Source organism: Hoplias malabaricus, chromosome Y (genome assembly GCF_029633855.1).
Source record: "Hoplias malabaricus isolate fHopMal1 chromosome Y, fHopMal1.hap1, whole genome shotgun sequence".
NCBI classification, from domain to species: Eukaryota; Metazoa; Chordata; class Actinopteri; order Characiformes; family Erythrinidae; genus Hoplias; species Hoplias malabaricus.
In genome coordinates this window covers 75,495,892-75,510,152 of record NC_089820.1, presented here as the reverse complement: position 1 = coordinate 75,510,152, position 14,261 = coordinate 75,495,892, and the positions used below count along the sequence as shown (strand labels likewise).

At 41.5% G+C, this 14,261-nt stretch overlaps 1 protein-coding gene across 1 annotated transcript in view; it reads right to left on the bottom strand.

Annotated features, from left to right (window-relative positions):
• Positions 1-2,029: 2,029 nt before the first annotated feature.
• Positions 2,030-14,261, bottom strand: part of LOC136678528 (adiponectin-like) — a 47,404-nt gene continuing 35,172 nt past the window's right edge. The window contains 2 exon segments of the mRNA XM_066656574.1: positions 2,030-2,225; positions 11,441-11,491. Of these exon segments, the coding sequence (XP_066512671.1) occupies positions 2,030-2,225; positions 11,441-11,491 (247 nt within the window).

Here is a 14,261-nt window from a genome sequence, read left to right as displayed (position 1 = left end):
ATATATTTGTGTATATACGTGAGTGGCAAAAACAGCCTGTTTGGAAAGCATCATCATTGTGATGTCACACTATAAATATATTTACATAATCCCACTCACCCAGTCATTAATCCTACACTAATTTAGCCCCGCCCACTACTGCTGAAGTAATGATGAATGCTGTTAACTGCAGACAGTCTGTGGCGGAGTTGTTGGAGTGTAATATTTGCACTAAGCAAATGTTATGCTGTTTGACTTTCAGCAAGTGAATGGATCACTGTTGCTTTCTAAAGGATGAGACATCTGATAATATCTAATATTTTTCATGCACATGTCTATAACAATGCTAATATGTTAATATAAAAACTGTAATGCTTACCCACAGACATTATTTAGCTTCCACCTTTAGTTAAAGCTATATAACAATGTTTTTTATGTACACTATGTGAGTGGTTAAGGACATGGATTTTAGTGCAGGATCGCTGAGGCTTTATTTCAGAGGTCTGCTGAGATATTTTCAAACCGTGAGAGTCCTCTAATTCCATAATAGCATATTAAAGCCTTAAGCTTTTTTTTTAATGTAAGATCTCTTTGTTCTCCTCGAGTGTCTCCCACACCCTTGCTCACCGTAGCCATAACGCTTTTCACTTTGTCAGCTGTCATTAAAGCACAGGCAGATCCTATTTTAATGAATGTTAAATTGTTTTGTTACCTGTCATTAAATGGGGAGGTTCCTCTGAACTGGGTCTGAACCTGTCCAGAATGCAAGCAAAAACCAAACCAACTCTGTGTTTTCAGAAGCAAAACATGGCTCTGCCCCCCCACCTCTCTCTCGTGTCTTTGGTGTGTCGCCAGCCAGAGAATTCTGATGGAGAGAAATTGCAGTTAATACAGTGTGGACCAGTCCAACAATCTCAATCCTTTCCATAATTTTTGGTATGTTTAGTTCCTTAAACAAACCACTTTGCTTGCTGCGGTATGAAATGGTATCTCCTCACCTTGGAGTTGTGTACGTTCATTCAGCACTAGCTCTGAGAACATCTGACCGCAAACCTGATCTTTTGGGAAATCTAAAAATTAATTCTGAAACTCCAGGTCTATATTATGGGATAGCTCCTTACTTTGAAATGACAAAACATTACATACAGACTTGGCGAAGTGAATGGTGTAGGTTCATACACGGAAACAGACTGTAAACAACTTGTTTTAAATTCATAACAATGACTATGATGTCACAATCGTACTCATTTGGCCTCAGATTGGTTGAATCAGAATTAGGACAGTGATGCTTGAGTGCTGTTAATGCAGACGACAGTGCAAGTTTAAACGAATAAATGTTATGCTGTTGCTGACTGTTGGGAAGTAAATTGTGGGTGGCTGTGAGGTTTATAACCCTCTAATCAATGCTTGGCACTGAGCACTCAGCACTCAAATATTTTATGCAGCCTGTTTTGATTCAGGTTTTTCTACAGTCCGTATATAACTGGGCACAGTTGGACCACTGTTATTTTTAATCGCTATAACAATGCAACAGTATACAATATAAGTTTGGGACACAACACAATTGAATATCTCTGTCCAGAGGTAGATGAATTCACTAACTATATGGGGTGTCTACATACATTGTCACTACCCAATGAAAAACCTGTATCTCCATACTTGTTGACACAAATTTGTTGAGCATTTGTTGAGCAGATGTCCTTCACATTGTGTAAAGATAATGAATGGACAGATAGAAATGCTTCAAAATGACTTGGAACAGAATGTTTTTACATTGACTTCCATTGAAAGTTAAGTAGGATTTTTCCTTCTCCTGTAAAGCTAACTTTTTCATGACAGTGACCATATGAACATTCAGTGAAGCCTGTGTAGTAGCTCTTCACTTAATAGCATCCACATTAGCGTTCCTGTGGCACCACCCTTGATACACTCAGGCCTTTTTGGAGGCCAAGAATGACCAACAAACTCAGTGCCACCTTCTATTTTCTTTCACAGTGACAAGGCATGGACTCACATGCTGACACTAGAGTCGGTCGTCTCCTGGTCAGTTTCAGATATGGATCAATTTAGAGGCTGTTACATGATCCACATGGCCCTCCGACTTCCTTCTGCAAACAGAGCTGTGACAGCGTAGGTCAGGCCAGCCCAGCTCAGTGAAGAAAGCTACATCTTCCAGAGTTTTGCTGGGCACATTGGGAAATGGCTCAGGTTTCAGCGAATGCTTTTCATCAGCTGGAAGGGCTTTTCTGTTCATTGGGGGAAAATATACACTTCATGTTATGGCTGCAAACAGAATGTGGGGAATCGATGCGTAAGGAACGGACACATACTTTGGGCTTAGGCGGAAATAAAAAAAATAAAATAAAATTTGGGTGGTCATCGGATACAATTGAATGTGACCAGCATAAATAGTTAAAGTAATAGTTGGAGCTACAAAGCTAATGTAGCCTGTCATGGAGGCTTATATCTCACCAATTAGCATTGTGCTAGCTACACACTTACTTTAAAACTGTATCAAGTCTAAGAACTCTCACCTAAAACTAGCATTAACTCTTATTGTTATGTCATGCCAGAAGAAGCAAATTTACTACCACGCAAGTCTTAACTGACTGATGTGGGTCAGTGTTAAAGAGGAAACGTTCCATCTGTTTGATCATTCTGATACTACAGTTAACGTTAGCGTGAAAAATTCCTTAATGTCTGATTCTGAGTCTTGTATCCATGTCCTGATTCTATTTCTTCAAGCCTATCTCCTCTCTCCTCATCCGTTAGCCCAGCAGCCAGGGTTAAACTTATCCCTGAAAAGCCGCCAGCGCTGATGAGTTTGGTTAAGTTACATTAAAGCGTGACCATCATGACGTAAATATGGTTTCCAATTCCTGAAGCCTAGCAGAGATAATCACAGAGTACGAGCGGGGGAATTTTTTTAGCACAAGAACATATTTTCATATGGTTCAGCAAAGCAAAAAATAGACCCGGATTTACATTCTGGCTTTTGCGTGAGGGCTGCGGGGGTCACTTGAAATACAAAGTCAATACTAGAAAATTAGGTGAAATTCAAACAAACACTGATAGATTTGTGAATGCATTTCGAACTGTAACTGAACAAATCCACCACAAAACAAGACACTAATTATGTCATCTTTAAACATATTTAACCAACTTTATTTCTTCTCCTGATACAGATGCTTGTAATACATTCCATTTCAAAGATGGAACAGAAGCAGTTTTATATTAGAAATATTAGAAAATGCTTCATAAACACATTAAACAGATGATGTAATCAGGCTAGCGAATAAAATCACTGTCCAAGAAAGACCTCCGCTTAAGGCCCGACACTTGGCCAAAAAATGCCCCAGTGCAGTTTAATTGCAATGTGTGGCTGCTGGGTTTCAGCTTTCTCACCCTCTACAGCTCCTGCTATCATTAGATTCAAGGGATCTGGAGAAATCTGTGTGTGTAAAGTTCATGAGACAAAATATGAAGACAAAGGCCCCGTACAGATATAAATCTAAAGACTTATGAGTGGAAGAATGGCCAAAATCTACTTTCAGAGCTGGATTAATTAGGTGCCTTCAGTCCCCAGATGATTATGAGTTGTGGATACAATAGGAGGTGATGGAGCACGCTAGTAACCTTCCACCGTTCCAAATGTTTTGAACAAGTTGGAATGAGCATGTTCATGAAACAACAGAATTGATGCGAAACAAACTTGTAAATGTGGTATTTGTGAACACAATTTTTTAATCACTGCTCTTTAATATTATTTTTTTTACTGGAATTTGCCTATAATTCTGTACATATTTTGAAGTTATGATTTGTATAAATGGCTGTAAGACTCAGATAAAATGTGCTTTCTGTATCTATTAGCAAACATCTGAGAATTTTGTGGCTCCACCGGCTTTTCAAACTCCCACACCAGGTTAAAGCAAACCCAGCACACCCGTCTTAGGTTTAGTGTTCTTTACAGGGTCGTGTTGTACATGGCTCTAAGAGCATCGCTTCCAGTGAATCCATTCATCATCTGTTCATCATCGCGTGCAGGTCACCTCCAAGCTCCGGCTGCAAACTAAATCCAGACCCGGGCCCGGCCTCAAAGCTAATGTGACACTGAGGTAAATACAATTAAGCTCAGCCACAGGAAAGTCTGGCTTATTACTGTTTATCTTTAAACCCGACTCCCTGCCTCCGCCTGGCTCCATGCCAGCAGACATCAGGATTCTTTCCTCTCTCGTTTCGGTCTAGGGCGTCCTTGTGGAGCAGAGGAGAGAAAAGACCAGTCCTACGAGTCGGCTTGGTTTATTCTTGTTAACTGACCTTTCTCATGTCTGTTACATGGGAAAATTAAAACAAAGCAATATATTAATTTGTTGGAAAAACATATTTATGAAACGTATATTCATTTCTGCAAGACACGTTTTGATTGGAAAAAGAAGTTTAAGCTTTTTTTTTTTTTTTAGACACATTTTCAAACCTGGTGAATATTCAATAAGATTTCTACATTTCAAACTTTATGGAAAATGTATTTAAATATTTACTGAACTTTCTACTGAAACAAAGCTAATTTTCTTCATATTATCATACATTCTCTTCCTGTTTCACCCTTGTGTACTTTATTAGGCAGGGCACATTAAATGTTGCATGAGACACATTTAATGAGATGTCACATTTTTTGCCATAATTATAAACTCCGGAACTTACCCAGAGTCAAAAGCTCTCAAGGACATCTAATAAGAAAGGTGAATAAATTGGACCCATATGAATGACTGAATCCCCGTTACTGAAATATCGGTGATGGTTGTATGACAAATGATATGCAGCCAATGGCGCTCCTGCAAAACTCTACAACGTTACTAGTTTATTACTTAAAGTCTGGCCGAGATGTGGGCTTTTGTTACAGCCTTGTTACTTCTGCCCTCTAACATTGCTGAAAGTGCCTCCTTTTCAGAGCCAGGCGGTTGCTTTGTGAGAGGAGTGCGTGATTGGATTTGTTGTGAATTGTGAAGGATGATGTAAAGCAGTGCGATGGCGTCTCGTCCATGTTGTTTTTGCGGTCCCCAGCAACTCCATCTGTTTCTGCTTATCGCATCCACTCACTCTGCAGACTCCTCCATAGCTGACCTCTGTCAGAGAGGGACCTTTATCTTGAGTTTCAGATAGATGAACTCAGGGTTAACCCTATTACGCTTCTCTGAATGGCGATAACTTGTTTTAACAACATATAAGTGGATAATGCAACGTTTGAAAAAAGGTTATATAATTACACTGGATCATATCTTTAATCAAGAATTCTGACATATGATCCTGGTTGAATTATGAATCCAAGTACTTTCATCTCTGTAGAACCCTAACAACGCACATAAACTCTCTGGCCACTTTATTGGAAACACCTGCCTTGTAGCTCCATGTTTCTGGTGCATAGTTAGAGACTGAAGCTCATTTGTTAGCTATGTTGTTGTCTGTGTTTTATCGTCAAATGTCATACGGTGTCAGAAACCACATAAGTGAATCTATAAGAAAGTATTTTACACCTAAACATGGCTTTAGGCAACTGTAAAATAATTTTGATAAGCAGTATGCTTGATGCTATATGTTTGATTTACTTGTTAGCAACATTGTTCTAGAGGGAAAAAAATATATAAAATATATGTAAACTTATGTTTCGTATAATGGCCTATACATGTATTAAAGGAAATATTGTGTTAAGTTTTACCAAAATACTACTGCTAATTGTACACTAGCATGTAAAGCAGTTATGCTAGTCATGCAGTTAGTTATGAAATCTGGTTACAGACTTTGTACCTCAGACCAAAGTGCAGAAGCTGATTACAGATAACAGGCTGCAGCTTCCAATCAAACCAGGAAATCAGTATCTGGCCTTAGCCTTGCGTGACAATAAACCTCATAGGTATTTTTTGTATTCCTGTTTCAAAATGGTTCCTGAAAAGACACCAGCATGTGTCGATTCATGGCCACAGAGGAACTGTAGACATCGCTGTGATATATCTGAGCCTCTGCTGCCAGATAAGATCCATGTCTGTAGGCTCTCACTGTTTGTCTTTGTTTGGGCAGGGCCCAGTGACTCCAAGACGAAGCTGGGCTGGGCCACCCTCCCATCGTCTATATGCAGGTTTACCAGGTCCGGCAAACAAATCTGAATCCGAAAATTAGCTTAAACTTCACAAGAAGCTGAAATCAGTCCAAAGATTGTGTCCCAGTAAAAATGAGGAATTTGGACATAAATCTGACTATTTTTGAAACAACAACAACAACAAAAACCCTGAATAATTGACATGGGTATTCAATTGGAAACTGCCTGAATTTGGCCTTAATGTGAATACTATTTTCACAGAATGCAACACAATATATTTAATGAATACAGCTATATATTTACCCCCACCAGGATCAATATATATTTCTAAAATTAGTAGTTTTTATAATTTACTGTCTGTATTCCCAAATGCTGTGCATATAGTAGAACTGGATTGTGATTCACTCAGTCACTTATTCATTCAATGCAAGGGGTGCTTTGCATTAACAGTACATTGGTTTTATTAAAGAAGACACAATGCACAACTTCATCATTTGTATTGTCCAACTATCCCATTAAGCACATTGTCAAACTTGGCACTCTGTCTGTGACTTGCTAAAAGGAGGGAGGATGGAGCCGATGGACTGTGAGAGTAGAAATGCAGCTGATAAATGTCCTGATAAATATTGTGCTCATGTTTGTCTAGTATGAGATACAATCACTGAGGCCTGTACAGCTGTTAAACTAGCCGTAACACCAGAGCTATAAATCTGACAATATCTGGAGTGTACACGACTGGACCAAAGTGTGCGTTGCTGGACCTGTTTGGTCAGATTGTGCTTTGTAATTAATGTGGACGTATTTACGGGACAGCAACGTTTAATGACACAGATGTGTCATCAACAAACTGACGTCTCTAGATCCTTATCCTTTTGTTTTGTCCATAATGGAAAATATAGTGTTAACTCCTGCTCTCACGAGGTGGTGTTATTCTGACCAACATTGTAGTCAATCTGCATTGGATGAAGCAATAACATTGGTTTCGATTTGGACAAATGTTGCATGCTGAAATGGCCAAAACAAACAAATGGAATGGGGTGCTATGGAGCAGCTGAACATGAGTTCAAGTTCAAGTTCAAGTTCAAGAAGTTTATTGTCATTTCAGCAGTATACAGTGTTTACAGTACACAGTGAAACGAAATAGCGTTCCTCCAGGACCAAGGTGCTACATAAGACAATACACAACATTAAAGTGCAACTACTGCAAAGCTAGTGCAAACATAAAACAGTGCATACACATTAAAGTGCAAAAGACATAGAACATAAAACAATACACAACATTAAAGTGCAACTAGTACAAATCCAGTGCAACATAAAACAGTGCACACACATTAAAGTGCAAAAGATATGGCTAAGAAAATACAAAACAATACAAAACAATGTCCCTACAGTACAATACAATACAATGCAATACAAAACAAGGTAAAACCATAAGTACGGAGGGGGTGAGGGAGAGGGACACTGCAATTTAATGAGCCACCTTGCCCAATGTCAGCACTGGGCAGTGGAGCAAATGATATATATTCTGTGCAGTAATAGAGTCCAACATCAATACCCAACCTCTCTGATGCTTTTATGTTTGAATGCTATCAAATCCTCACCGCAACATTCACATCTAGTGTAGAATATTACTTAAGGTTATACCTTACAATGCAATCACTGCCAAGAAATCAATTCAAAACAAAGAAGCTATCACTACGCTCTGATCTTCCAGAATGTTTTAGCTGAGTACTTGCCCTTTCATGTGTGGGAGGTCACTCTTGTCCAGTGATCGGACCAATCAAAGGGAAATGTGCAGCGTGGAGACATTTGTAGTGGGTCCTCCTCAGTCAGGTCTGTATTTCCTTTGTATTGTGGGCCACACACTCACACCACAGATTTCGTCCTTCACTCATCAAGGTTCAGGGGGTCCTGATAACATCCCCAGACCACCACAGGGTTAAACACAGTCTCAGGTGGAGACCACTAGGAGGAGATGACAGAGTCGAGGGGGGCAAAGGTAGATGGCTGAGCAGATTTCGAGAGGACAGTAGTGCTATTCAGAGAGTACAGATGTGGTCTTCTACAAGGTAGAACTAAGGTAAAGTTGAATTGTTTGAATTGTTTCTTGGATCCATTGAGAGGTATTTGATACGGTTTTATATTTACAGTGCTCCTACCCCAGACAGTGTCCCAAAACAGATCTCCATATATATTGGCACCTCAGAAACTTGAGGATGAACCACTGTGAAAGTTTTAAAAAAAGACAAAGCCCCCAAGGGCAGAACCCAATGATTAAGATGAAAACAGATGTAGGGAAGCTCAGATAAAACAGGGAAACTGAGCTGACCAAAGATTGGGTCAAAATTTGTCAAAGACAACAAACAAACAAACAAATAAACAAAAAAATCATGCTTTGTAATCATTTCACTAACTCAATCTTAGCAAGCTGGATTTTCTCCACAAGGGGGAGCCATAGCTTTTGTTAAAATCACTAAAATCTCACAAATGTAATGTGTATTTTACACAATTTTCAAAATGCTGGCTGTAGTTTGTTACACAATTGCAGAATATGAATGTAATTAGAATGTGATTGGGAATTGAATTGTCAGTGTGTGTGTTGACTGGGTGATTGTGAGAACAGCACATAGCCTACCTTTCATTTTGTAGAGACTTACATTTAACATTTGCATAATACCTACTAGATTAACCCTAACCTTAACCCAACTTTAAAACATTATGATTTACATGGTGGGGACCAACTGAGGGGTCATCAAGGTCAAGGTCAACCCATAGGTGGATGTTGAGGGAGGAGACCACACTGTTCCTTCACTTTTCCTGCTGGACGTGGGGATCACACTGGTGACCTTCCAGTCCTTCAAGCCCCTTCCCTAAGCGCTAGGCTATGACTCCCGCTGCATATTTTTATTTTATTTGTTTTGACAAAGGCTTCAAGAACCAGAGCTGGACTTCATGTAAGGGTTGCAGTCATGACAGATGTGGTAATGACTTATTACTCTATAAAATAATTGTAGTCTTTGATGCACATTCCTTACACAGACCATTTCTGCTGTTATTACATGATCTATGAGCACTGCTGTACAGTTGGAAATGTCAGCCTCTTCACTGGAACTCGTATGATAACTGTCCTTCAGATCCAAAAGCTGTGTGAACTATTCCAAAAGGATTTCTGCACTTATCCGTATCCCAGAACGAAACAGTGGAAAGTTTTCCTCTAATGAAAAAAGACAAATAACCAAGACATCAGAGCTGTGGAGAAACTACTTACAAACGTCCACGTTGGCCATGTGTCTTATCACTGCTGGGACTCCGCTGTGTTACAGAGAGGGCAAAGCAGACTGGGCGATATGTGATGCTAATTGCTAGTGATGTTTTCCCAGGAATATTTCTTTACCCTGAACCTGGCAGACTGAGTTCTAATCTGCCGAAGAGTCGCTGCCAAACCAGAGAGCTCTATTCTCCGTCTCTTCCAGAGAAACGGCCACTTCAGGCATCCTGCCGTCTGGATCCCAGCGGAGATGGAGGCCGGTTCAGTGATTGTACAGCTGCGGGAACTCGGTTAGACCCCGCTGGCTCAGGAAAAAACACCAACCCCAGTGGCACAAATGTAATATTTGAAATGAAAATGGACTGCAGAGATAGTTTGACATGATTGGTGGGCTGGGTTCTATTAACATTTAAAGGACATGAACAAGACTAGGGAGCTGCCACTTTATTAGAAACATTGTGCTTCCACTGTTTGGCCATTTTATCAGAAACACCACGCAGGTTTATTTTAGGTTTACACATGGGCAGCTCATCATTGGGGCGACGGGCCACGCGCTAGCAAAATTTTTTTTTTTTCTCTCATTCTACCGCAGTATTAACCAAGCTCTGCCAGACAGTTTGTCCTGTCTCTGAGTATCACAGTCCACTAGATTTTGTTCCGTACAGTCCTGCCTCTGTTTGGGCGATTTCAAGATGGTGAAAATTGCCCTAGACTGCTCTCAGACTCTCACATTAAGCCCCTACAAGGTGTGTTCCTGCCTTGTGCCCATTGATTCTGGGTAGGCTCCAGACCCACCATGACCCTGAGATGGATATGCGGTTACAAACAATGAATGAATGAACTGAGGTGTCTTCCAAACCCCTACACTATTCCCTACAAAAAGACAAAGCTTTATGCTCTCATGGTTACTTGTGATATTGCTATATGAGCTGACCAGAAAAATAAAACTCTTCAATGTTAAATGACAGCGTCGAGTTAGTTTCCTGATTAATTTGTACAATACAATGAGCTAGTTGTCAAAATAGCTACCTCTTAAAATTACCCATTGAACAAGTCACCTTAGCTGTCACTGCAACCAATGCAAGAGAGATTTGGTCACCGAAAAATAACCAGGGTAATGCAGATCTTTGGTCAGAATCTGGACATTAATGAAGAGCTATGGCCAACATAAACATAGTCTTGTGGGGTCTTGTAACAAGAGTAAACCTCTGGAGACAAGTTTGGGAACAAAACAAAACAAAACAACATCTGAAGTGTGAAGAATAACACAGGCAAAACAAGATAGCTAATGAAACACCATAGTTTGGAACTGTACATGGAGCTACAAAGCCACATGGGATTTCTGACCAAATGTTTAGCAAGTGCACGGAAGGTTAACCAGGCCAGCTAGATGTCACTGAGGACAAGGCTGGGGTCAGTGAGGTATTCTCCTTGAGGTTTCTGTTTTAAGCTTGTATCTTCCCATGGTACATTCATAGTAGCAGGCCAAAATAGAACAACCTCCCTCTTGGTTTACCCGTGTTGATACAGTTTTATCTTCAAGACCATGCAAATACTGGAGAAAATGAGCCCCTCAAACACTCCTTTATATAGTCCCTCTAAAGGCCCACCTTTGCCAAACCAGTCAAACACATGTCCAGGACATTGTTTTCAACTCTCTGACCTCAACAGAGGGCATAAAGGTGGAGCGTACCCTGACGGTAAACATTGCATGGTCATGTTAAATTTGCCTTTAAGCCGTTTATGTCCCACTGCTGAGGCCATGGACATAATGTCCAGAGGATTGTGGCCAGCTGTGGTATAAATAGAGGATGCAATAAGTCAGCATCAAGGTTTTGGGATGACTGTGGTCAGGAAGGGATGGTTTCCTTTTTGTGTGTCTTTTTTTTTGCCGGTGTGTCTCTAGGGCGCCCAGTAAAATGGTCTTGCAAATAGAAACTGTCTATTTCTGGCCACGTGTGGAACGATGGAAAAGAGCTGATTCAATAAACTGAAGCTGTTATTTATCTGCCTCCGAATGAGGTCAGAGGTTTAATCCAAGATCATTGTTCAGGCTCAGAGCGTCTGAGGGTCATCGATGTAGGGTCTGAAGCTGACCGTACCTTCGACACCAACTTTGAAGACAGGCTCTGTCACCAGTGTTTATTGTTTTCTGGGGGCGGTGGAGCTCCGTCATTGTTTTGGATTCTCGGCAGTAGTTTGGGGACTTTTCACGAGAGCTTACACATGTTGGATATTTGGGGCAGTTCAAATGTGCTGTGGTTAAAAAAAAATATATTCTGTGTCCAAACAATTTGATCCACCTTAAAAACCCTCCGGGATAAAACCGTTGGATAGAATGAAGCATGAACGTTTTATGCCGTTGCTTGTGTAAACCACAGCATATTGCCTCACAGCTCCAGGGTCTGAGGGTACTGTCTTCTCCTCTGATATGTGAAGAGAGTAGTGTGTTCTCCCTGTATCTAAGTGGGTTTCCTCCAGGGGATCTGGGGGCTGTGGTTTATTCCCAGAATCCAAAAACCCCGTGAGTGTGTGAGTTAACGTGAGTGTGTGTGTTGCCCTGCGAAGGACTGGCGCCCCCTCCAGGGTGTTTTCCCGCCTTGCGCTCAGCGACACCGCGACCCTGAACTAGACATGCTGTTACAGAGAATTAGTGAATGTGAGTTTGTGAACGACTGGGTGAATGTATGAAATTGTGTGTCAAACCGTGCTCTGAGGTGTGTGTGTCCGGGTGGAGTAATGAACCCAATATTAGAAGCAGAATTCAGCGTTGTCAGGGTTTTGTTTTTCTCCCAAATCAAGGCTATTAATCTTTTTTTTTAAGCACAGTTTGGGCTGAAGATTGTTGTTGGACCTGGTGACCCTGTTCAGACTTACACGCTGATAGCAGATCCACAGAAAGCTCCATTTCCTCATGTAGATCCATTTTACTATGACTGCTGTGGACAAGTGTGTGCCGACTGCCCCGGGGGCAGATTTTAATCAGTTTAATGGAACTGAGATGAAGATAAATGTAAGACTGGGTTAATGTCTTCTCTTTCTTTTCCCAGAGCATCTGTCAGAGCCACTGTGACCCGAAGGGAGCTATACCCTCCTCTAAAAGCCATTTGATGAGCGTGTCTGAAGCCACAGGTCTACCCCCACACTCTTAACTGTGGCCTGCTGGAAATGTACTGTACATACTTCAGATGCTATCTGACGGCCGCGGAGAGGAGCGCGCAGTGATGGACACGGCCGTTTTAGAGATAGGGCTGATTTCTTGTCTGTGCATTTACGGAATGTGTGCTTGGAGCATGGCTGTGCTTGCCTTTCTACATTCAGCGTGAAAGAAGACAGTAAGCTTTGAGGGGGACTTATGGTAAACAAATGTTTTTCCGTGCTTTCAGAATTACTTTGACTATGAAATATGTTTTTTTTCTCAGTGCTTTGTGCATTATTAGGAATGCGATGGGACATCTGTTCATCCATATTCTGCATATTCTGACCCTCTTTAGGGCCACAGTGGACCAGGAGCCCTCTCGGTATCATTGGACCCAAGGCAAGAACACACTCTGGTCAGGGTGTTGATCCATCAGAGCTTCACACAGTCACTCACACACTTGCCTGGTACTGGGGGAGCACAGTGGTGCTGCAGGTAGTGTTGTGGCTACACAGCTCCAGGGTCCTTGGGGTCCTGGCTTTCATCCTTTCCCCTGGCCACTGTCTATGAGGAGTTTGCTGTGTTCTCTATGTGTCTGTGTAGGTTTCCTCTGTGTCATGTTGCTAGGTGAAGTGTAGTTCTCCACAGGTGAGAATGTGTAAGTGACTGGGTCCAGGGTGTGTTCCGAGTAGGAGCTAAACCCACAGCAGCCCTGAACAGGATGAAGCGATATTAGAACAGAGGTGGTGTATATAATATTCCATATTCAGTTTACAGGCCTTTAGCTTAAGTTTAGGTGTAAAATAAATGTCAAGGAGGTATGAGGACATTTTGGGAGATCTGAAACACGAGGCATTTAAACGCCTCAGATTTGACCAATAAATGGGCTTTTGCTGCCATCTTCTGTTTTGCTGTGAGAACTACCAGTGATGGATCAACACTACAGTGTTTTCTGCATAGCAGGGGCCCTCAAATTTGTAATCAACGGGCCAGCTCACAGTTTTTTGGGGGGAGCTGGGCTGCAACCAGAAAAGAAAACATCAAAAAAAAAAAAAAAAAACACTATATACCATGTCATAAATAGTCATTCATTCATTCATACATTGTCTGTAGCCGCTTATCCAGTTCAAGGTCGTGCTGGGTCCGGAGCCTACCCTGAATCACTGGACGCAAGGCGGGAATACTCCCTGGAGCGGGCGCTAGTCCTTCACAGGGCAAAGACTCACACACCAATGGACACTTTTCAGTCGCCCATCCACCTACCAATGTGTGTTTTTGGACTGTGGGAGGAAACCGGAGCACCCTGAGGAAACCTACACAGACACTAGGAGAACACACCAACTCCTCACAGACAGTCACCCGGAGCGGGACTCGAACCCACAACCTCCAGGTCCCTGGAGCTGTGTGACTGCGACACTAACCTGCTGCACCACCTCATAAATAGTCATAAATAATTATCAAAATATAAAAACATTTAGTTGTTTTTATTTTGAGATTAAAGTCATAATATTTTGAAAATGTAAAGTCACAGTGGAGTACGGGGTGGCTTTTCATTTTATGGTACATGTGCATGAGCGCCTCTCACCTGTTAGAATTAGATTCACTTTATTGGCCACTGTGTTTGAGGAATTTGTTCTTCACCTTTAACCCGATCCATGCAGTGAAACACACATTTACACACACTAGTGAGTGTAATTACCCATGCAGTGAGCACACAAGCCCAGAGCAGTGGGCGCCCAGGGAAGGGCGCTTCAGTCATGATCTGGCGGCTCTGGGGATCATAC